This window comes from Trichosurus vulpecula, chromosome 8 (genome assembly GCF_011100635.1).
Source record: "Trichosurus vulpecula isolate mTriVul1 chromosome 8, mTriVul1.pri, whole genome shotgun sequence".
In the NCBI taxonomy this organism is placed as follows: domain Eukaryota; kingdom Metazoa; phylum Chordata; class Mammalia; order Diprotodontia; family Phalangeridae; genus Trichosurus; species Trichosurus vulpecula.
Genome location: NC_050580.1, coordinates 147,887,272 through 147,911,088, shown reverse-complemented (window position 1 = coordinate 147,911,088; position 23,817 = coordinate 147,887,272). Strand labels below are relative to the sequence as shown.

At 39.1% G+C, this 23,817-nt stretch overlaps 1 protein-coding gene across 1 annotated transcript in view; it reads right to left on the bottom strand.

The window, feature by feature from the left end:
• Window positions 1–17,798, bottom strand: part of USP3 (ubiquitin specific peptidase 3) — a 123,309-nt gene extending 105,511 nt beyond the window's left edge. Inside the window, exon 1 of the mRNA XM_036735012.1 lies at window positions 17,375–17,798. Coding sequence (XP_036590907.1) covers window positions 17,375–17,465 — 91 coding nt within the window. The 5' untranslated portion in view covers window positions 17,466–17,798. The remainder of the gene's footprint in view (window positions 1–17,374) is intronic.
• Window positions 17,799–23,817: the final 6,019 nt, after the last annotated feature.

Below are 23,817 nucleotides of genomic sequence, written 5' to 3'. Positions count from 1 at the left end.
TAGATTTCAGTCCATGAGGTCTCCTATTGGGATATGTTATTTTATTTTAAAATGTGAATAAACCACTTTCTTCTCTCCCCCCTGAAAAATAAAAACGTCCACCTGTCAATATTAAGAAATCTGACTCTTTAGTTACAGCTCAGGTATCATACAAGAGCTTGGTAGGCAAGACAAGAGGAAGTTAAAGGTATCTATATTCCATTGCTTCTCCCAAATAAATTGTGCTTAGTAGGAAAGTTAGGCTTACAAAAGAAATCAGACTGCAAATATACAAGGGAGCCATAAAAATCTAATTTTACTCATTTCCCTACCTTAGTGCTGAAACAATATCCCTATTCCTTTAGCTTTAGTGCGATTAAACACCTGCAATAAATCCTAATGATTTTTTTTCAACTCCAGAAATTGAACATAGAGTTGCAGTAGAAATGATTATCACTAAGATAAAAAAGATTTTGGAGCACCCTATTCTAAAGGTCCCATATCATTGCTGGGCATTATGGAAGGCACAGTTACTATTTTGGCAGTGTTCTCCATTTAAGCAAGACTTAGCCAGCTTGGAATTAAGATATGATTATTTCTGCTATCCTCTTCCCTTTAGGAGACTAGTCACAGAGTCACAAGTAACTGGAAAAATGGCCAGAAGTTTTAACAATTCTCAAGATTTCAAAAATTGTTCCTCTACTTACTCATAACATTGTACTTCCTGTCTCCATGGCTTTGCCCAGACCATCTCCCATACCTGAAATGTACTCCCTCCTCACCTCCAACTCTTAGAATTCTTAAGTACCTCTTTCTATACGAAGCCTCTCCTGATCTCCTAAGATGCTAGTACCTACCCTCTCCCCAATAACATTAGATTCCTTCTGTATATACCATGTTTTCTCTCTAAAAAAAATTTAAGTTCCTTGGGGGCAGGACTATTTCATTTTTGTATTCCAGCACATAACACAGTATCTGACACACAGTGGGCCCTTAATAAAATTCTTGTTGACTGTTTCACCACCCATCACAAATAAAATGAATAAAGGAATAAAGGTCTAATTGTACTCACAGATAGAAAAAGGAAGGTGGAGGATACAGTGAGAGAAAATGGATCACTTTTACAACGTATTTTCTTTGCAATAATGCCAGCATCAAATATGACCAACCTCCCCCCTGCTGAGATAGTACAGGATATAAAGACAAAATACACCATATCTTTAACACTTCAAAGTGATAACTGAGCACACAGTAAATAAAAAATATAGTATTAAAGAAGTACTCAAATTTCACCAACATATTTTGCCAAAATATTTCATTATTAACATACAGAGTAATTTAAACAAAGTCAGTACACATCCATTAAGCCAAAGGATATTTTACTGTATAAAATAAAAATGAAAATAGGTCAAATAACTAAGAAAATATACTAGTTTCTTATTTACATGGTTTTTTAAAAGAATGTCACTACAAATAGCAATCACCTATTATAAAACTAAAACTTTTTTTAAAAAGGATTAATACATGATGAGGACTTTTAAAACCAAGGTAAAACCTTAATGCATGATATTCAATGAAATCTAGGGTAGAATTTCTAAATTCTTAGAAATCCCTTTATAAATATTAAGACTTAAGACTCCCCAACCCAAACAATCAGAAATATACAAAGGAAAAGAAACAAGCATGTATGATGAAAAAAGATACAATATTAGCTATGAATAGATTATGAAAAATACTGAAGAAACCTAAATCGACATAAAAATATTTCATATTTATATACAGACCTTTAGTTTTACGAAGCAGCATTTTCCTCACAAGAGCCCTGTAAGGATGGTTGTTTAAATATCATATTCATTTTGGAAATAAGTTCACTGAGCCTCATTCCTCAAGTTAGTTGCGCAAACAACTATTAACTAGCAGAGCCAAGACTCAAATTCAAGGCTGCTGAGTGTCTAAATGATGCTACCTCTCAAATACAGATGTCATGCATCTTGGAACTAATTTCAAGTACGTATCTTAGCCTTATCTCAGTAAGAAATTCAATAAATGAACTGTCTTTAGTACTTAACTAACATTAATTGTCAAACAAATATCTACAAAAACATGCTAAAAGACAAAACAAAGACCCTAGAGAAAATGTATTAGGCTATAGCATTTTAAAAACATATACATACCAATCCATCTTAAAAACTGACTTTTAATTGCTCACCTCAAAAGGATCTTGTAAAATTTAACTAAAATCCAGGAAGTCTGTGTCTAGTTCAGAGACAAAGAATTAAGACACAGCTCAAGTGAATTTTTCAATGACTAATTTTCAGCTTAATATTTTTCAAATTCTAAAACGAGCATTCATACTCTAAATTTTAGTGTAAATAACACATTACAACAAATCATTTTTATTGCATCATATAAAATATTGTTTTATGCTTTACTAAGTACTACAATGAACTATTACAGGAAATTCAACTGTAATAACTACACAAAAGCAGAGTGTCTTCTAAAAGGCAAGGATTCAAAAGAGATTCTGAATCGCTGTAGGCAAAAGCCAAATTTCTCCCTTTTTAGTGTTAGGACTCAAATATTTAAGAGAAGAATCCTATCCATGAGGAAGAAGTTACCAGATGAAAGACTTCACAGCACAAAGAAAGAATTCAACTTTTTTAATGGAAGCCAAAGGAAAAAAAAAAGCTGACTAAACTCTATGTACTTATACAGGTGTAGTAAGGAGCCCAATGTATCATGTATAAACTACACTTGCCTACAAGTCGCCAAATACAAACAAAATATACCTGAGATGATAGGGTATTTAAAAAAATATTTATATAATGTTTCTATATCACCTACGTTTCATAATACATTTCATCTCTTACCTCTCCCAGAGTCCCCTATAACAAACAAAAAAGAGTAAGGGAAAAAAATAGTTCAGCAAACCTAAACAACACAAAAGTCAAGTCTGAAATCATATGCGATATTCAATACGGATAAGGTTTCCCCAGCCCTGCAAAAGAGGGAGGAGGTGCATTTTCATCTCTCTTCTTTGAAGCCAAGCTTAGTCACTAACTCCGTAACAATAAGTTTTCATTTTATTGTTTTGTTGTTCTTTCCATTTACAATTTTGCTGTCCTTGGATATATTGTTTTCCTAGCTCAATTTTGTTTCACTTTGTATCAGTTTTATAAAAAGCTTCCTATGCTTTTCTGTATTCATCATATTCACCTTTCATTATAATCAAAAAGCCAACAAATATTTAAGTGTTTCCTATATGCTAAGAGAAAACAGTATCTGATCTCAAGGAGTTTGCATTCTAAAGATAATATATACAAAAGTAAGTACATGGCAAGATTCATATAGAGTCAACATAAGGTAAGCATAGAAGAGAGGTCACTATCAGCTATAAGGGAAGTGGATGAGTAAAGGCATTCTGTAGAAAAAGATGGAACTTAAATTAAATCCTAAAGGAAGCCTGGAAATTTCAAGAAGCAAGAAGAGAAGTGCATTTTAGGCATGGAAGATAGCCTGTACAAAAGCACAGAGACAGGAGACAAAGCATCATGTGCAAGAAACAGTAAGTAAGATTATAGCTAGAGAGCTGGAAGGTACCTCAGAGGCCATCTACTTCAACCCCCTCATTTTACAGAGGAGGTAAAGATAACTGAGCGAGGCCTGCATAGCTTGACCAGAGAGTACACTGGAGGAGAAATAAGCAAGAAAACGCCAGGTTGTGAAGAGTTTTAAATACCAGAGGGTTTTATATTTAATCCCAGAGGCAATGAGGAGCCAATGGAGTTTCCTTAGTCAAGGAGTGACTAGGGTAGAACTCTGCTTTAGGAAATTTGGAAGCTGTGTGGAGAATGGAATGGGGAAAGCTTAGAGAGAGGAAGTACAATAAAAACATTATGGCAATAGTCAAGGGGTGAAATGATGAGGACCTGAACTATAGTGGTGACTGTATTAATGGAGAGAATTGGACTATAGGAAAGACACTTGTGAAGGTAGAAATGACAAGATTTGGCAAGTGACTAGACATAAAGGGTGAATGGGAGTGAGAACTCAAGGGTGACACAGAGACTGCAAATATGGATGACTGGAAGAATGGAGATGTCCTAGACAGTAACAGGAAAGGTCTAAAGAGAGACTGGTTTAGGAAAGATGAGTTCTGGTTTGGTCATGTTAAGTTTAAGATTCCTGTGAAATAACCAGTTCAGTTTGAAATGTCCATTAGTCAGCTGGTGATGCAGGAATAATAGTCCACAATATTTATGTGCCACAATTTGTTTAGCCATAACCAATGAAATGGGGCATCGACTCTGTTCCCAATTCTTTACTACTATACAATGATGCTGAAAATAATTTGGTGCACTGTATATGAGACCTTATTTTTGTCAATGACTTTCTTTGAGATATTATGCAAAGTAGTGAAATCTCTGAGTCAAAAGCTATGGTTATTTGTTATTTTCTTAGCATAATTCCAAATTGCTTTCCAAAATGGCTGGACCATTTTAAAGCTCCACGAACAGACAATTTGTGTGCCTGTCTTTCTACAGCTCCTCCAAACATTAACTATTTCCATCTTTTGTCAAATTTGGCAGTTTGCAGGGCGTAAGGTGAAATCTCAGAATTGTTTTGATTTGCATGTCTCTAATTTATGATTTGGGAAAAAAACTTTCATGTGGTTGCTCACAATATCCAATTCATCTGAGCACTACTTATTCCTATGCTTTGACCTCTTATCTACTGGAATAGCTTTTGGCCTAATATATTTCAGTTAGTTATCTACCTTATCTTGGTTATCAGAAGCTTAGTAGCTAGCATTTATATAGAGTAAGGTTCACAAAGCTTTATGTGTTATCTCATTCGATCTTTATCAAAGAGATATGATACAAAGATTCCCCCCCTCCGCCCCATAACTGCTTCCTCTTTTACAATGTGGATTTTGTTTATGCAAATCTTTTCATTTCACGTGACTGTAGTTACCTATTTTACCTTTTGTGGTGATGTCTATCCCTGGTCTGGTTAAGGATTTGTCTCCACAGCTGTGAGAGCATCATTTTTAATATTCGGGGCATGTATCCATTTGGGGTTTATTGTAGTATATGCTGTAAGATGTTGGTATAATCCAGTAGTATTTAACCTTTTTTTGTGGGTCGTGGACCCCTTTAGAAGTCTGGTGAAGCTTACAGACCCATTCTAAGACTAATGTTCTGTAGAACTTATTGAAAATAAAGATATAAATTTTCTTCCATCCAAATTCACAGACCCCCCCTCCCCAAAATCCATCAGACCTCAGATTGAGAGCCCCTGGCTTAAGCCTAACTTTTCCCCAAATGATTTCCATTTTTTCCAGTAACTCCTGTCCAATAGAAAGTTCTTTTGTGAAATGAATATAGTCCTAATACCTAAAATAGGAAAGGATAAAGCAAAAAAAAATTATACATCAATTAATGGAAATCAATTTCAAAATTTAAAACAAAATCTTGGCAAAAATACTATATACAGTCTATCCAAAAATAGACTGTATACAAAATAGATTTATACCAGGGATTCAAGTATTATTCAACATTAGGATGAAAGTTAACAATTATTTTAAAAACATTCAAAACCATATGGTTGTAATAGATGCAGAAAAAGCTTTCACCAAAGTACAATAGTCATTATACTAAAAACCTTACATAGGCACAAGACTTTTTAAAAAATATAATAAAATATATTATCTAAAAAAAGTCTCCCACAATATGCAATTTGGAAACACAACAAGTTTTCCTAATAACATGAGAGTAAAAGCAAGGATGCCTCCTTTTCTCAAAGTTATCTAACACAGTGCTAGAATACGAGCAGTAGCAATCAAGACAAGAGGGGGAAGGATAAGCAAAAAGGAGATAAAACTATCCCTATTCGGGGCGGAGCCAAGATGGCGGCTGGTAAGCACGGACTAGAGTGAGCTCCCTACCCGAGTCCCACCAAAAACGTATAAAAATGGCTCTGAACCAATTCTAGAACGGCAGAACCCACAGAACAGCAGAGGGAAGCAGGGCTCCAGCCCAGGACAGCCCGGATGGTCTCTGGGTGAGCTCTATTCCACACGGAGCTGGGAGCTGGGAGCTGGGAGCTGGGAAAGGAGTGGAGCAGAGCCCAGCCTGAGCGGTGTGGACGATCCAGACCAGAAGCCGGGCGGAGGGGGCCCTAGCGCCCTGAATATGTGAGCTGCGGCAGTTACCAGACCCCTCGACCCACAAACACCAAAGACTGCGGAGAAGGTTAGTGGGAAAAGCTGCGGGAGTGGAAGGAGTTCGCAGTTCGGCTTCCAGCCCCGGGGGCAGCGGAGGTGGGGCAGCTACAGCTGTTGTTACTTCTGGCTCCAGGCCCACCTGGTGGGAGGAATTAAGTGGCGGATCACAGCAGGGGTGCACAGCCTGCCTGAAGATCTGAGCCCAGTCTGGACTGGGGGTCCTTGGGGAAGGAGGAGTGCGGCTCTGACAGAGCTGGCACCTCCCCCCCAAACGTAGAACATAGAACTCTGTAATCTACAAGCAGTCATACCCCACTGAAAAACTCAAGGGTCAAGTTAGTTGGTTGGGAATATGGCCAGGCAGCGAAAACGCGCCCAGATTCAGTCTCAGACTTTGGATTCTTTCTTTGGTGACAAAGAAGACCAAAACATACAGCCTAAAGAAGACAACAAAGTCATAGAGCCTACAACCAAAGCCTCCAAGAAAAACATGAACTGGCCCCAGACCATAGAAGAACTCAAAAAGGATTTGGAAAAGCAAGTTAGAGAAGTAGAGGAAAAATTGGGAAGAGAAATAAGAAGGATGCGAGAAAACCATGAAAAACAAGTCAATGACTTGCTAAAGGAGACCCAAAAAAATACTGAAAAATACACTGAAGAAAACAACACCTTAAAAAATAGACTAACTCAAATGGCAAAAGAGCTCCAAAAAGCCAATGAGGAGAAGAATTCCTTGAAAGGCAGAATTAGCCAAATGGAAAAGGAGGTCCAAAAGACCACTGAAGAAAATACTACTTTAAAAATTAGATTGGAGCAAGTGGAAGCTAGTGACTTGATGAGAAATCAGGATATTATAAAACAGAACCAGAGGAATGAAAAAATGGAAGACAATGTGAAATATCTCCTTGGAAAAACCACTGACCTGGAAAATAGATCCAGGAGAGATAATTTAAAAATTATTGGACTACCTGAAAGCCATGATCAAAAAAAGAGCCTAGATACCATCTTTCAGGAAATTATCAAGGAGAACTGCCCTGATATTCTAGAGCCACAGGGCAAAATAGAAATTGAAAGAATCCATCGATCGCCGCCGCAAATAGATCCCAAAAAGAAATCTCCTAGGAATATTGTTGCCAAATTCCAGAGCTCCCAGATCAAGGAGAAAATACTGCAAGCAGCCAGAAAGAAACAATTTGAATATTGTGGAAACCCAATCAGAATAACCCAAGACCTGGCAGCTTCTACATTAAGAGATCGAAGGGCTTGGAATGCGATATTCCGGAGGTCAATGGAGCTAGGATTAAAACCTAGAATCACCTACCCAGCAAAACTGAGTATCATGTTCCAAGGCAAAATATGGACTTTCAATAAAATAGAGGACTTTCAAGCTTTCTCAGTGAAAAGACCAGAACTGAATAGAAAATTTGACTTTCAAACACAAGAATCAAGAGAAGCATGAAAAGGTAATCAAGAAACGGAAATTGCAAGGGACTTACTGAAGTTGAACTGTTTTGTTTACATTCCTACATGGAAAGATGATGAGTATGATTCATGAGACCTCAGTATTAGGGTAGTTGAAGGGAATATGCATATATATATATATATGCATATATATATATATATGTTTATATATATATATATATAAGTGAATGTGTATGTATGTATGTATCTATGTGTATATGTATGTATGTGTATGTATGTGTATATATATATATATGTAAAAGAGAGAGAGCAGACACAGGGTGAGTTGAGGATGAAGGGAAGATAGCTAAAAGAAATAAAATGAAATTAAGGGATGAGAGAGTAACATACTGAGAGAGGGAGATAGGGAGAGATAGAATGGGGTGGATTATCTCGCATAAAGTTGGCAAGAGGAAGCAGTTCTATGGGAGGAGGGGAGAGGGCAGGTGAGGGGGGAATGAGTGAACCTTGCTCTCATCAGATTTGGCCTGAGGGGGAATACCATACATACTCAGTTGGCTATCTTACCCCACAGGAAAGAAGAGGGAGGAAGATAAAAAAAAAATAAAAGGTGGGGGGATGATGGAGTGGAGGGCAGATGGGGGTGGAGGTAATCAAAACAAACACTTTGGAAAGGGGACAGGGTCACGGGAGAAAATTCAATAAAGCGGGATGGGTTGGGAAGGAGCAAAATGTAGTTAGCCTTTCACAACATGAGTATTGTGGAAGGGTTATACATAATAATACATGTGTGGCCTAGGTTGAATTGCTCAACTTCTTAGGGAGGGTGGGTGGGAAGGGAAGAGGGAAGGGAATTTGGAACTCAAAGTTTTAAAATCAGATGTTCAAAAACAAAAAAAATTTTTGTATGCAACTAAAAAATAAGATACACAGGCAATGGGGCGTAGAAATTTATCTTGCCCTACAAGAAAGGAAGGGAAAAGGGGATGAGAGGGGAGGGGGGTGATAGAGGGGAGGGCTGACTGGGGAACAGGGCAACCAGAATATACGCCATCTTGGAGTGGGGGGGGAGGGCAGAAATGGGGAGAAAATTTGTAATTCAAACTGTTGTGAAAATCAATGCTGAAAACCAAATATGTTAAATAAATAAATTGCTTAAAAAAAAAAAAAAAAAAAAAAAAAAAAAAAAAAACTATCCCTATTCGTTGATGCTATGTTGAATTAACTTAAAATCCTAACGAATTAGGAAATAATTGAGATGATATCTTCAGTAAAGTTAACAGGGTAAAGAAAAAAATCAATTGCACTCCTGTAAATCAATAACAAAATCTAGGAAGAAGCAATAGAAAGGAAAGCCCCATTAAAAATAATCTTGTAATTATATGCCAAAAATATGAGTGTCAAACATAACAAGACATACTCAAAACTTGTATAGATACAACTATAAAATTCTCTAAAGAAATAAAAAAAAATTAGAGGAAAATATAGGCTCATGTCCGGGCTGTACCAATACAATAAAAACGAAAACACTACCTAAATTTAGAGATTTAATGCTATTTCATATTATCAAGAGTTATGGAGTTAAACAACATAACAAAATTCAGTTGGATGGGAAATGACAGGAATACAGTAGAAATAACGAATAGAGCTTACAAGTATCCAACATAAAGCAGTACTGATCACGAATATTTTGCAATGGTTAAAAAATAGGTAGTAATGGAATATTATACAGAAGCTAGAAAGCCAACCTTGAAGCCAGCAAGCCTTGGCTGTGTGATCCTGGGCCAACTCACTTATCTTTTTAACGTTCTAGACAATTAGAGACTATAGTTTGCGGAGAAGGTGCTGACCTCTATTGGTAAAGGGAGTTTTCTCACCTGAGAATTCCCTACCAATGGAACACTAGGTCTAGTCTATTTAAAAATAGTAAAGTGTATCAGTGAAACAGAACAGATGAGAAATCAGAAACAACTGAACTGAATAAATTGGGAAGCAAAGTATTTTTAAACGAATTACTTTTTGAAGCAGTGGTGTCAAACTCAAATAGAAGGAGATCTACATATCGATTCAGAAAACCACAAATTAACTTTATGTTGTAACTGTATTTTTATTTATTTTGTCAAACATTTTCCAATTGCATTTTAATATGGTTTAGGCTGCACTCCTGAATTTTGGAATTCTGCTTGCTGCAGAAACCTGCAAGTGTGATACCTGTTTTAAAGTGTTAAAAGTCAAGTGTTTGATATAATCATTTGCATTAGGTTCTTTTTATTCACCACTACATTACCTAAACTACACAATCTTTAACTGTAGCTTGTACTATCTTGACCTACTTTTGAGAGCTTTTTGGTTTTTGGGCTATCTTTGTATTCCCAGAATTTAGCACGTCTGCACGTAGCAGGTGCTTAATATGTGCTTACTGACGTAACTATAACTTGTCCACTTTAGCCTGTATAATATTCCATCTTAAAAATTAACCTCTACTGTTACTAATCAATAAAATGGGAGAGGGACTACAAAAATGAGACAATTGAAAAAAACTACAAAAACTGACTTCAAAGGTATTTTTTTCTGTATGATTCCAAATACAGTATTTTAAATTCATAAAAAGGATAAGCATTGTTATTAAATGGATAAAGATTATTTTCCTTAAAATCCCACAAAACTATGATTAAAATGAAATTATAAGTTAAGACTCAAGAGTTTAAACCTTTAATTACTATCACTGCCTAGGAAGTTTAGATAAATTATTTGACCTTTGTCTCAGTTTCACAATCTATAAAACAGGAAAGACTACAAGGGCAATAGTTAACTACATTACGGTGCTTTGAAGTTTTATGTTTTCCTCAGTTGTCCTCCTAACCTGTAAAACACCTTAACCTGAATAACAAAAGCAATAAATATTGTAGATATCTATCCGTTCAGAATCTAATCGGTTGAAAGATGGATGGTCTTCATCTTTTTTTGGTAGTAAGCCAAAGTTCATGCAATGTCCCAGAATTGAAAGATTCCAGAATTCAAATGAAATAGATTTCATTGTTCTGGGCTAAAATGACGTTTAAAACAAACGCAAGTGTTGTCAAACGGCACTGTTTATTGCCATCTCAGAGCAACCTGAATGATTTGAACACAAGCCAACCTAAAGGTAAGATGAACAAAGTGTTACTACTAGTTTTTAAAGACAGAGTTTCAGCATTCTAAACCATAAATCAAAGTACATGTCACTAAGAGAAACTCCAAAGCTATCAGTCCTTGCTTGAGAGACTATCAAAGTACTTCCTTCTAAGCTATCAAAATGTACCTCAAACAGCTACTTGATTCCAAAGTCCATTCTTCTGACAAAATGGAATACATTACAATACCTCAAAAGAAAGCAATAAATTTATCAAAGGGGGCTAATAAAAATAAGGAGAATGTAAAGAAAAGCTCAAAAAAACACAAGAGGATTGGAAATGACTTTGTATTTAAAATAAATTCAAATTACAGACATTTGCTCTTCCTCAACGATATAAGCATCAGGAGAAAAGAAAAATCTCTCAAACAAGTCAATTAACCCCTCTCTCTAAGTTTCCTGAGCAACTCAATTTTTCATCTGTAAAATGATGGGTTTTGTAAAATGATGAGGATGATTTTAAACATTCCTTCCTGCTCCAAATATTATGATTCTAATGTTACTTATCAAGACCCATTTATAACACCCTTATAATAACTTATATAACAGCAGAATATGACATTGTTAATTTTAGTCTCATTCATGTGGCAATGGCTAAATTAATTACATGGCACATGAAGATAACAGATTATTACTATGCTGTAAGAATGAAGAGAAGCACAGGAAAATTAACACCTACTCATTCAAAAAAAAACTAAGCAGAACCATCAAAACAATACAGAAAGAACAAAACCAAACCTGAATGGACACTGTATAATTATGATGATTACGTCTGGCCCCCCAAAACAGAAAACTCAAATCTCTCCCTTCTTTGGGAAAAGGAAGGGAAGAGGATAAGTATGATAGTTCCTACTTTGTGCCAGGCACTGCGCTAAGTGCTTTTTACAAATATTATCTCATCTAATCCTCACAACAACCCTTACAGTTAGAACCTGTTATCATCATCTCCATTTTACAGTAGAAGAAAACTGAAGCATAGGTTAAGTGACTTGCCCAGAGTCACACAGCTAATAAAGGTCTGAGGCCAGATTTGACCTCAAGTCTTACTGACTCTAGGCCCATCCCTCTATTCACTACATCACCTAACTGCCTCTTTGCAGAGGCAACTATCTGTCCATAGGTGTAGAAAATTGCATAAAATGTCAGATTTTTTTTCAATGTATTGATTGATTTTGCTTATTTTTGTTCTCCTCTTTAAAATTTTTTTTTGTTATATAAGGGATGAGTCTCTGGGATGGGCATGGTAAGGGATACAGGAAGATATCTAGGTAACTTTTTAAAAAATCATTTAAAAATCTTCCTAATTAGTTTCCTAATCTGTAAAATGGGGCTAATAATACTTGTACTACTTACCTCACAAGGATGTTGAAAGGAAAAAAGTTCGTGAGCCTTAATATGTTATATAAATGCAAGTTACTACTATTCCTCTGGAGAATTAAAAAAACACACAGAGAAAATGTATTCACTGATTTAAAAAAAAAAGTTACTAGCTTTCTGGTACCTTTTCTGCTTAGACTATATTGAACCAGTTTTCAACAGCTTTTTAAAACAACAGAAACAGAGGCCTGGTACCTATTGTTGTTCAGTCATTGCAGTTGTGTCTTGACTTTTTGTGACCCATTTGGGATTTTCTTGGTAAAGATCCTATAGTGGTTTGCTATTTCCTTCTCTAGCTCTTTTTATATAGCCAGGAACTCAGGCAAACAGGGTAAAGTGACTTGCCACAGGTCACTTGGCTAGTCACAGAGGTAGTAAATATCTGAGGCCACATTTGAACTCACAAAGGCGAGTCTTCCTGATGCCAAGAGCAGGGCTCTAAACACTAAACCACCTAGCTGCCTTAGTACCTATGTCTTCTTCAAAGAAGAAATGGGGCATTTTGAAGGTAAGTTGCATGAGGCTATTTAAGATGAACAAAAATACAAATAGTTTTGATATAAAGCAAAAAAGACAATATTTAAGTTTGATTTTTTAAAAATTTTATATAAAGCAGGTCTCCAGAAATGATCACCCATCTAGTTTTCCTTGTCTCCATTCATATTTACCATATTTGTCTATGAAGCCCTATCAACCCCCTTCATACTGCTGCATATAATAATGCATCAAATAAAAACAAAACTTTTGACTTCACCAGGTCCAAAATGAATATATTTCATGCAAATGCCATAAACAGGTAAAAGAAACAATTTATTAAATTCCTTTTATACCCATCATATCTTTTCAGCTCTAGGCAGGTGTGATTTGACTGGTGTTAACAGCTTTGCAGATGGTCACTTGCTCACTGACATGTCAGAGAGTTCTAATTTACTTTACCCTTTATAATACTGGCAATGTCACCCTGGGGGAGAGACAGGTGAAATATTTTGCAAGGAATTAATTCTTCTGCAATTACTTGCAAGATAATGTCAATGTCAGTTCCAGAGGCAGTGATTCTAAACAACAGACTTGGAATTGGTCAATGTCACAACTAGCTGGGTGACCTTAAACATGTCATTTAACTTCAATGAAGCCCGGTTTTCTCATTAGTAAAAGTGTGACAATAATACCTGAAGTGGAAAGACTTGGACCTACGTTCTGATTCATGCACAACTCTATACTGCCTGGGGAATCTTGGGCAAGTCACTTCCTCTAATCTTGCCCGGATCAGAAGATTTCTCAATTTCTCTTCTAAATCCCATGACGCTATTATATAAGGTATTATTATTCCACCCAAATTCTAGAATCCTCAACATAAATATGATTGGTTTAAAATTAGAGCAAGACAGGGACATTTCATCTATGATGCATAAATAATTAATCCCACCATTTAGGATAGCAAGAAGGAAAAAAAAATTCTACCCTGACTTCTGGAAGACTGGAAAACAGATGCTTTTCAACAGATTAAGTACTAAAATCTGGGGGGCAAATATAAACACAAAATAATCCATTATTCCATCTAGGTGATTTCTCATTTTGGTAATATAAACTTATTCTTGCTACTACCAAAAAAAGCAATACTTGGCACTATTTCTTCACATGAATGTCCATTTTCAACACTGGCCACTAAAAAAAATATTACAGAATCTAAAGAATATACCTGATCAAAAGATGTCCCCAAAATCTAAAATTCAAGGAGAATAAAAAACCACAAGTGTACTATATCACATCTTCTAACATTCATCTTAAAAGTTATCTCTGTCAGGATACTTTAAAGTTCCTGTATTATAAAAAGTCCCCTCAGTTTTAACAGTCTTCGTGACTTACACATTTCAAAAGCTTTGCAACTTTCTATAAAGATACTATTGATATTAACTACCAGTCTCAGAACCCTGAACATTTCTCTGGGTCAGATGTCTGATAAAAGGAAATTAAGTGTCCTTCAAATGATAAAAAGAAAAGTATTGCATAATTACAGTCTAGCTCAGTGTTTTACAGTGTGTCAAAATGAATAATCCTTGATATTGAAGTATACACCACAAAGATAATTACTATTTATATCATCCAACTCTGCAGAATTCGACATAAAGTAGGTCTTGGGCCCTATTTAAACTCTAAGAGGACATTTTTGAAAGATAGTTTCCTTTATGAGACACTTCTGCTGCATCAACTCCAAGGGTAATTTAATAGTAACACTCCAGTATAATATTACCTTTTATTGTTTCCATTCTAAAAAAGGATTTTTAATGGTACCTCAAGGCATCAGGCACCATGCACTCTACTCTCTCACCCTGAAGGCTTACAAATCAGAGAAATTCAAGATTTGTTATGTACAAATACAGTATCAAGATCTATCTTAAAATAGTGAGATGGTTAAGAATCCTATGATTCTATGACTCAAGGATCTCCTGAATTTAATTATTAATTTAATTGCTAATCACTGAAACAGGCGGGCTCTTGTTAAAACAACCAGATCAAGCTATAGCACCACTCTAGAACAACCAAAAGACAGACTGTCTGGATGGGGAGCCTTAATCTATTATTATAAAGTAGAATCATCCTTATCAGGTATGAGAAGCCATTTTTAAGGATAAAACATTTCACAGATCCTCATGCAATATTCACTGCTTATATACTTTTCCTCAGTGACAAAAACTATGATAATTTCAATTAATTAGTTTTTAAACATAACAGCTAAATACACATTTGGAAATGAATATATATAATGTATTTTTTTTTACAGTCCTGCTATTTAGTCTAGAGATGATGTGTTTATTTTATAGATTTTCATACCTTTTGTATTAAGTCCAGGGGCCCAATGGTTGAGAAAAAAAAAATCCTAAAGTAATAACTTGCCATGTTAGTTCTCCAGATCCAAGTAACTAGCAACGCCATCAACAGTTTTTAAAGCAGATGGAAGCAAATCCTGAGGCAAGATGTAAAGATGCTATTCTACCTAGTGGCTAGAAATTATCCTTACTGCTAAATATCTACCAAATATTAAAAGTTTATTCTTGTTTCAGCAAAAGAATACTTCAATCGAAAAACTTTCTAAAGTTACACAACTTAACCATAGTACTTTATTTTGATTTTGTTAATTTCTCAAGAGAGGCTGTATTTTTTGTACCTCTTTTCTATTAACAAATTGAAATTTGACTGGTTGAGATGAACTGACTCACATGGCATTATCTGTTCACTTCTATAACGGTTCCCTTTTTTAAACTAAGTATATATTAAAATCTATTATTCATCCTAACATTTGGTACGATTTTCTTTGTTAAAAGGATAACAAGTGTGAAAATTTCATCACTTTGGACTAAAACTAGTTTAGTAAACATTAGTATTGGGAATTTTACTATTCCTCAGGTTTGAATTTCCAGATTGGCGGTGTGATATAGTGAAGAGAGTGCTGGACTTGGTGTCAGGAAGACCTGAGTCTTAATTCTGCCCCAGAAACTCACTGTATGCCTTGGGGAAACAAGTCATTTCATCTCTCTGGGCCTCAATTGCCTCATTTGTAAAACGAGAGAGCCGGACTCAAGGACCTCAAGAGCTCCCTTCTAGCTCTAAATGTAAGATCCTATGAGCCCATAGATTTTAAGCCTAAATTTACACATAGAAAAATAATTTATTTACATTTGTTCCCTTTTGCAAAAGAACTGCAATACCCAACCGTAAAATAAACTAACCTGTAATCTTTACGGAGAAAAAAAAATCTGGTAACAAAAGCAAGCATGATAGCTCACCTCTGCTCCAACAAATTTCAGTCAAACAATAGGTTTCCTTAGACTATGATGGATTTCTCTGCGCGATGTGAATTTTTTTTAAAGAAAGCAAGTCAACATTTTAAAAATATAGTGTTTTGACAAGAAAAAAAAACTTTATAAAGGATTCTGCATCCTTTATTACCCTGTCTCCAGTCTGAAATAAGAAAATAACTCAATCTAAGCTTTATAGTTTTTCCTGTAACACACGCCTTTCCCATAACATGATACTTAGTTGTTTTTTTTTTATTTTAAATTCATGTTCTTTTTAAAAAAATGCAAACAACTACGGATAATCTCGAAGATGACACACAAAGGCTGAAGCGGCATCACCAGTGCCCTCTACCAGGAAGTAATCAGAGCAGCTTCAATGGTGCAAACTACAGACAATAAGGAGGTACTACCGTCGACCCAAGTGGCCCCAAATCTTAAGCTACACGATTTTTAAAAGTCTAGAAACAAACGTTCTGGCATTTCTATAACACCTGTGCTAAAGAATTCATTAACACGGTGTCCCTTCTTGGGTTCTCCATACGTTACATAAAGATCCCCTTTCTCAGAAAGACAGAATACATATGACCTTACCACCCCTCCAAGAAAAGAAAAGAAAAAAAAGCACTTTTGTTTTCTCTTTCAAAAGCAGCCTACTTGTTTTTAAAACTTCATGAACCGTGGCTCGGGGAAAGAATCCAATCCCCCATCGCCGTGAACTTTATTAATAATGACTCAAAGGCTCCCTGGGCTGCCCCCCTCGCCCTGTAGAGGGGTCCAGGGATGTCCGAGCTTCACAGGCCAGTGGGAGGAAGAGTTGATCTCGGGGAGAAGGGGGTCACTGGCGAGCCCCCCCACCATGTGCCGGACAAAAACCGTGCTAGGGGCCACCGCCAGAAAGGCAGAGACAAAGCTGGGCTGGAGGGAGGGGAAGGGGAGAGAGGCGCTGGCTCTTCCTGCCCCGGGTCCGAGGAGGGGATAACCAACCACGGGAAGCGGCGCACGTGTGATCCTCCAGCGGGGTGCGGGGAGAAAGAGGGGGCGGGAGGAGCCTGACGGACGGGGGGGGGGCAGGAATGGCTTTGTATAAACTCTGCAAAAGGGGGACAAGGCGAGGGGGGCGCCCAGATACAAAGGGGGAGTCTGAGACACAGACGCGCGCACGCGAACACACTCGGACAGTCGTCTCTCCAGTCTGAGGGAGCGCCCCAAAGGCCGGTCCCCGCGCCTCCTCCCCCGGGCCGGGACGAAACAAAGGAGGCTCGGCCCTGGCCTGGGCCTGGCCCGGCTTCCCGCACCCACGCACCCACTTCCCCCCACCCCCCGCGCGGGCCAGGCCCGGCGGAGCCGCGGCCTCGGGTGAAGGGAGAGCGAGCGGCCCGGGGCCGGCGGGGCGGCACTCACCGCTGCAGCACCAGGACGACGGGGAACCGTTGGGGAACTTGGCCGAGTCCGGGACGATGCAGACGCTGGAGCTGAGGTGAGGGCACTCCATGGCCAGGGGAGGGGGTTTGGGGGAGGAAGCGGAGGCTCCGGGAGCTGGAGGGCCGGGGGCGGGGGAGGGGGCAGCGGCAGCGGTTCGGTCTCTGTTCCCTCTCCGCCCGGCGCTCTGGAGGCGGTGGCGGTTGCGTCCCACAGCTCTCCGCGTCAAAGACAACTGCGCGATCCGGCGCCGGGTTTTTCCACGCGCCCCGCTTGTCTTTCCGACAGCCCGTTCCGGAGGACGGGAAATTCCGAGCTCCGGGTTCTGTGAGCCTCTCCCACGGGGGCGGGGGCGGACGTGGACGGCGGGGCGGGCAAGGGGCCTCCACCCACTCGGCCCCGCCCTCCCTCCACCCCACCCAGCTCCGCCCCTGCCCTGGCGTGAGCCCCCAGAGTACGCCGGAGCGCCAGAGGGAGGGGCTTGAGAGTGCTGCGGAAAAGTTAGCCCTACAAGTGCTCATTTCCCCAGTTCAGGTCTCCCGGACCAGAGGGGTCTCAGGGCGCAGTGTAACTCCTTAATTCGTGAGCTTCTCCTTCTCCCTTTTGCCCAGGAAGCTGGGAGTCCTGGCTTTGTAGCGATCTCTGCATCAAGGGAAATGACTGAATCAGGGCACAACCACCCTCACAATCATGTCATGACAATATTAAGATCAGATATCAAAATCCTCCGATGTTCAAAGCCCTTCATGCCTTGTCCCCTGCCCACCTGCCCAGGCTTCTTACTCCGTATTATCTCCCCTTGGACTCTAATCTAGTGACCCTGTCGTCCTTGCCTCTCTTTGAACAAGACACTTCCTGGCATTTCCACTGGTTGTCCTCTATCTGGAATGGTCTCCCTCCTCGCCACCTCCAGACTACTTTTAAGTCTAGGCTAAAATCCTCCCTTCTACGGAAAGCTTTCCTGATCCCTCTTAATTCTAGTGCCTTTCCTTTGTCGTTTATTTTCAAATTCATCCCGTATCTTTCTTTGTACATATTCGTTTTCGTGTTGTCTCCCTCCCAAGAACAGGAACTGTCCTTCTTTGCATCCCCCACGGTATATAGTAGGAACTAAATAAAAGTTTAGTGATTGAAGGAAGATCAGGACTTGAAGGGACCTTAGGAATCATCTTCCTTGTTTCACAGATGATAGGATATCTGCCAAAGATGGTGCTTGCAAACCACAGCCTTATCTAGAAATCTCACCATTTGGGCATCTGATTATAAAAGTGGGTGACAGATTGATGATATATGGAAATGCATATTATGATGATTGCTCATTATAACCCATCACTGCACTGAAAAAACATAGCCTTAAATATGTCAAGGCCAACACCCTTCTGCAAATATGTGACCCACAACATTAATCCTGAAGAAGCGGCATTGTAGGTGTCATCTGGGCAAACTTCTCTTAGAAATGCCCAGGACCCCTCAAGTGGAAAAGGGGATCAACAAGGCCTCTTACACATTGTCTGGCTCCACTGGATCAGATTTGCCACAATACTTAGGTCTACCAGTCTTGGTTATGAAGTTAGTTCGTCCCAGCATCTATCAGCTATCTCCTTGGATACAAACAAAGAACACTATTAAATGATTCTCTTCAGATTCTCTTTAAACATAAACTGTGACTCAAGTCTGTGGTAGACTCTGGTAACAGAGACAGAAAAGAAAATACCTGACCTTGAGGGTCTTAAAATCTAGCAAGTGCCAAGCTACCAAAATGAGCAGGAGACTGAATTCCAGCTCTGCTCCTTGTGACCTCTAGGACCTCGGATAACTCACTCTTTCTGGTCTTGTTTCCTCATCTATGGGCCCTTCCAGATACAAAACTGTGAGCGTAAGTTCACTATAAGTTGACAGGATAAATTGGGCCATGATGGATGGTAGTAGAATGTGGATAAGTAGAAAAGAAGAGGTAGGGTATGGTTTAGGGGAGGGAGGGGCAGTTAAAAAGACTTTGAATGAGGGTAATCCAATGACTGTAGCTTCTGTTACAGGGATCTGTGGTTTACAAAATGCTTTCCTCACAGAATTCCCAAGGGTACGTTAGGCAGCTATGAATACTCATGTATTGCTGGTGAAAAAACTGAGGCCCAGAGAAATGACCTGCTTGTGGTCAAATGGTCAATTTAAAACACTTATTAATCATTTACTACATGCTAAGCATTGTGATGGGTGGAAATGACATTGGAGCTAAGATTTGTTGGTAATTGGGAATTCTCTCTGGCAGAAGTAAGGGGGAATGTATTTCAGGCATGAGGAGAAAGGCTGTGCAAAGATAGAGAGAAGGAACATTTTGTGAACAACAGCAAGAAGTCTGTTTTAGCTGGGCAGTAGAATGCACAAAGATTGATAAGTAATAAGTTTGGAAAAGTTATGCTGGAGAAAGGTAAGGAAAGTCTTTAAATGCCCAATAAAAGAGTTTGCATTTGAGTGCCAGGACAATGTGGAAACAGCCAGGGGAACTTATCTGACGGGAGAGCTTTAGGAATACGCACGTGGGCTGCGGTATAGAGGACAGATTGAAAAGAGAGAAACTGGAGGCATGGAAACCAATTAAAAAGTGGTGGAAAAGGAATTCAAAGCTTTGTATGCTGATTCCAAGTCTAGTTGGTACACTTTCTACACAGTGGCAGTGTTTAAATTCTAGGCCAAGTCAAATTCTAAGGGTATCATTGTACACAGTGAGGCTGGGCCCTCTGAGAGTGGTTATCAAAGTAGGAAGCTAATCCCATGAGGGCTTCTTGGACAGCACCAGAAATGTAGCTACTTTGGGTAAGTAGTACATTTTAAAAAATACATCATTATCATTTTTGACTCAAAGACATGGCTCATTGTAAAAATAAGATTGACACATGAAGCTAGAGGGAGGAGGGAGCAGATTGGGTGAAGAGGGAGAGGGTGGTGGACTGGGTTGGTTGATTTACTGACTGATGTTGAAATCCTTTGGGTAAAAGAAGAGGAAGAAAGGACAGGAAATGATTAACTAGAAGGGGGCTGTATAGTAGTTAGAGTTGGGAATCTCCTTGGGGCCACTGTTCCTGACTGCTCTTGACCTCTGAGCTGTGACTTCCTCTATCCCCACCCCACTATGACTTGCTTTATGCCCCTTTCCTTCACTCCCACCCTCTGATAAACATGGTGTGTGGTGTTGATCCCTTCTCACATTTTTATGACTGTTATTTGCCTCCCTCTCCTTGCCCTCCCCCTAAGTTCCTTGGGTTCTCAAAGTTAACCATATCTACTCAATAACTTGCCAGATTTTATCTGCTTGTTAGAGGAAGTCATGGTTCTGTACTAATAATGACAGAAAGTGAATGACCCAGTACAGAGGGAAGAAGGGAGAGGGGAAGAAAGTAATACAATATTTGGCCTTTGCTGCCAATGTAGCATTCCCAAACCAACCTCCCTCACAGAGTGATCTCATGTACTCTAAATTCCTATTCCATATTTTACCCCCCAAATATTCACAGAATTTTAGAGTTGAACGAGACCTCAGAGGACACAATGTCTAACCTATATTTGAATTCTACGATGTACCCCAACAAGGCATCATTTAGTCTTAGCCTGAAGATTTCCAATGAGTAGGAACCCACTACTTCCAGAATTAGCCTATCTACTCTAGGATAGCACTAATTGTTAGGAAAAAACAAAATTCACCTCTTTACAGCTTCTACTCCTTTTGCCCTCTGGGACTAAGCAAATCAACCCTAATTTTTCCATATAAGAGCCTTTCAGATACTTGGATAGCTATTATTTCCACCTTCCTTCCCTCACCCCCACCATCTTTTCTAGGTAAATAAACCCAGTTCCTTTGAGTGGTTCTCATATGGTAAGAACTTGAGCCTCCTTTCCATCCTACTTGCCCTTTCTTTTGGATCCTCTCCAGTTTATCAATATCTTTTTTCAAAGTTGGTGCCTGAGACCCAGGTCGTCTGCAAAAAGATTCACTTTCCTGTAATGCTGGGGACCCACAGTGACTTTGCAGAAAGTAGAAATTCTGAAAGGATGAACCATGTGGAGGACAAGGCAGCTTCCAGGGAGGTGGCAGAAAAGAGGAAGGTGAGTCAGCTGCAACAGTTGGAGGCCACTCAAGACTCCTGGCCAGAAGTGCCTGAGGCAAGCCAGAAGCAACAGAATGGCCTAAACCCCAGGGGGAGGTCAGTGGGCAGCTCAGAAGGCTTGGGGTGACCCAGAAGCCGTGAATGCACTTGGGTAACTGGAGCTTTCCTTGTTGGTGTTGTGAATCTCATGAAGGGACTGTGACCCAAACCACAGAGGAAGTGGTGGGAATGATGGAATGCCCCACATAAGAGGTATTACTTGTAGTCATTCCCTCTCTCTATTCCCTTTAAGTTTGGATGCCTTGGTAGCCTCTGTTGCTTGCAGACAGTAAATTGAAAACTCCTAGGGGAGAGCAAAAATGAGCCAAATTCAGATGTTCCGACAAATGACTGCTGGGTTGGGGGGTAGGGGAGTGCCTCAGAGAGTAATAATTATTGAGAAATCTCTAAGATTGAACTCAGGTCCTTGTGAATCCGGAGCTGTTTTCACAATGATATGGGCCATAGATTTATCTACATATTCTCCTGTAAGAGTAGAAGTTCCATGAGGAGACAGGGAATGTATCTTAATAATTATTTCTAATCTCCTTCAACATTTAGAACAATGTTTTATCCACATCAAGATGCCATTTGTTGAGGATATTGAGTGAATGTTACTTTCCACACCATTTGATAGTTAATCCTGGGTATTGCTTTGTGACATCTCTTCAATTGAATTGTTATTTAACTTTTTTTATGTTCACAGAATCATCTATTTAAAACCAGAAGGGACCTCAAGACTAAGCTAGTACATCCCCTTCATTTTTTATGTGAAGAAAATGAGACCCCATGAGCTGAAGGGACTTCTTTGAATCATGTTGCTATTAAGTAGAAGAGCCAAGAGTTAAATCCATAGCCTCTGACTCTAGATCCAGCACACTTCCTCTTTTGCTGTCTTGTTTTACCAAGTGGGTTAGAAAATCTTCAAGGTCAGAACCAGATTTATTCACCTTGGTATCCCCATAAAACTAGAACAATGCTTTATATTAATAGATTAAATGTCTATTTTTGATTGGTTGTTCCTCCAAAAAGCAGGTGAGCATGTAGAAAAGACTCTTGTGCCTTTCCTCCCTTATTCACCACCTGCCTAAAAAAAGGCTTTAGAGATAGATTACACATTGTCATAAGAAAGGCTTAGGACTGCATTAAGAGAAGAATTCATTAAAACAATGGGTGAGCAAAAGTGTAAAACCAGAGGTAGGCCAGGCAAGAGCACTCTGGGAAATCCTTTTTTTCAGCGAGTAGTTTCTTTGGCTGAGTTTAATCCAGTGTTCACTTTGTTGTTCTTGGTCCAAATCCCTTTGGCCCTGAGAATTGCTAGCAAACATTGCAGTGCTCTCTGGTGGTGAGGAGTCAACCTCAAACTAAGTATGATGAAACTACATAGCAGAAATGATTGACTCATCATGCCTGGGGGAAGAGTCTTGGAACACATAGCCTATCATTTACAACCGTGGAGGGGGAGGAGAGGAGGAATGGTTCTGGGATTCAGACCTTGGCAGGGGTTGTTGGGCTTTGTCTGTTTGTTTTAGTGGTTGGGTTGCACGGGTTGAGAGGGAAGGAATATGCATTTTAAACAAACAAACAAACAAAAAAATGGCTTTCTATCCTAAAGCATTTTAAGAATTTGGGTAAGCCCTGTGTAGTAGGTGAGGGTGGAGAGAAGGGTAATGATGAAAAAGGGAGGCCTGAAGTTTTCTGTTTCCTCTCTGCACTCCTTGGCTTGCAGGTGTGCAGCCTCAAACTCTAGGGGTTTGACCTTATTCAGGCTGAGGGGGAAACTGAGTCATAGCTCATGCAAGATTGATTGGTGCTGCAAGCCAATTAAATCATTCTCAGTGAGAAATCTCTCTTCCCAACAGAGAAGCCAATTGGAAAAACAGCATTCAATTTTGGCACCTAACTCAGTGCCTGGCACAAAGTAATCAATCAATAATCTTCTCCATTGTGCCAGGCACCATGCTGGGTGGGGATGCAAAGACAATAAATACAGTGATCCTTACCAGAAAGAAACTTACATTCTGGCGGGGGAGACGACAAGGAGGCATTTATTAAATGTCTATTGAATCAAAGCACAGAGCAGATTGGTGAGTATATATCACCGGAGAGGTCTGATCACGTCCCTCTCAGGTGCTCCTGACATCTGTCTAAGTGCTCTCTACCTTCAGCCAGTGCCGGAAACAGATGAAACCAAAATTTTCTTCAAATTCCCAATTTTTAGTGGTCAGTATTTATATCTAAAGATCCTTGATGACTTTGGAGATTTGCTTTGAATTCCCAGAT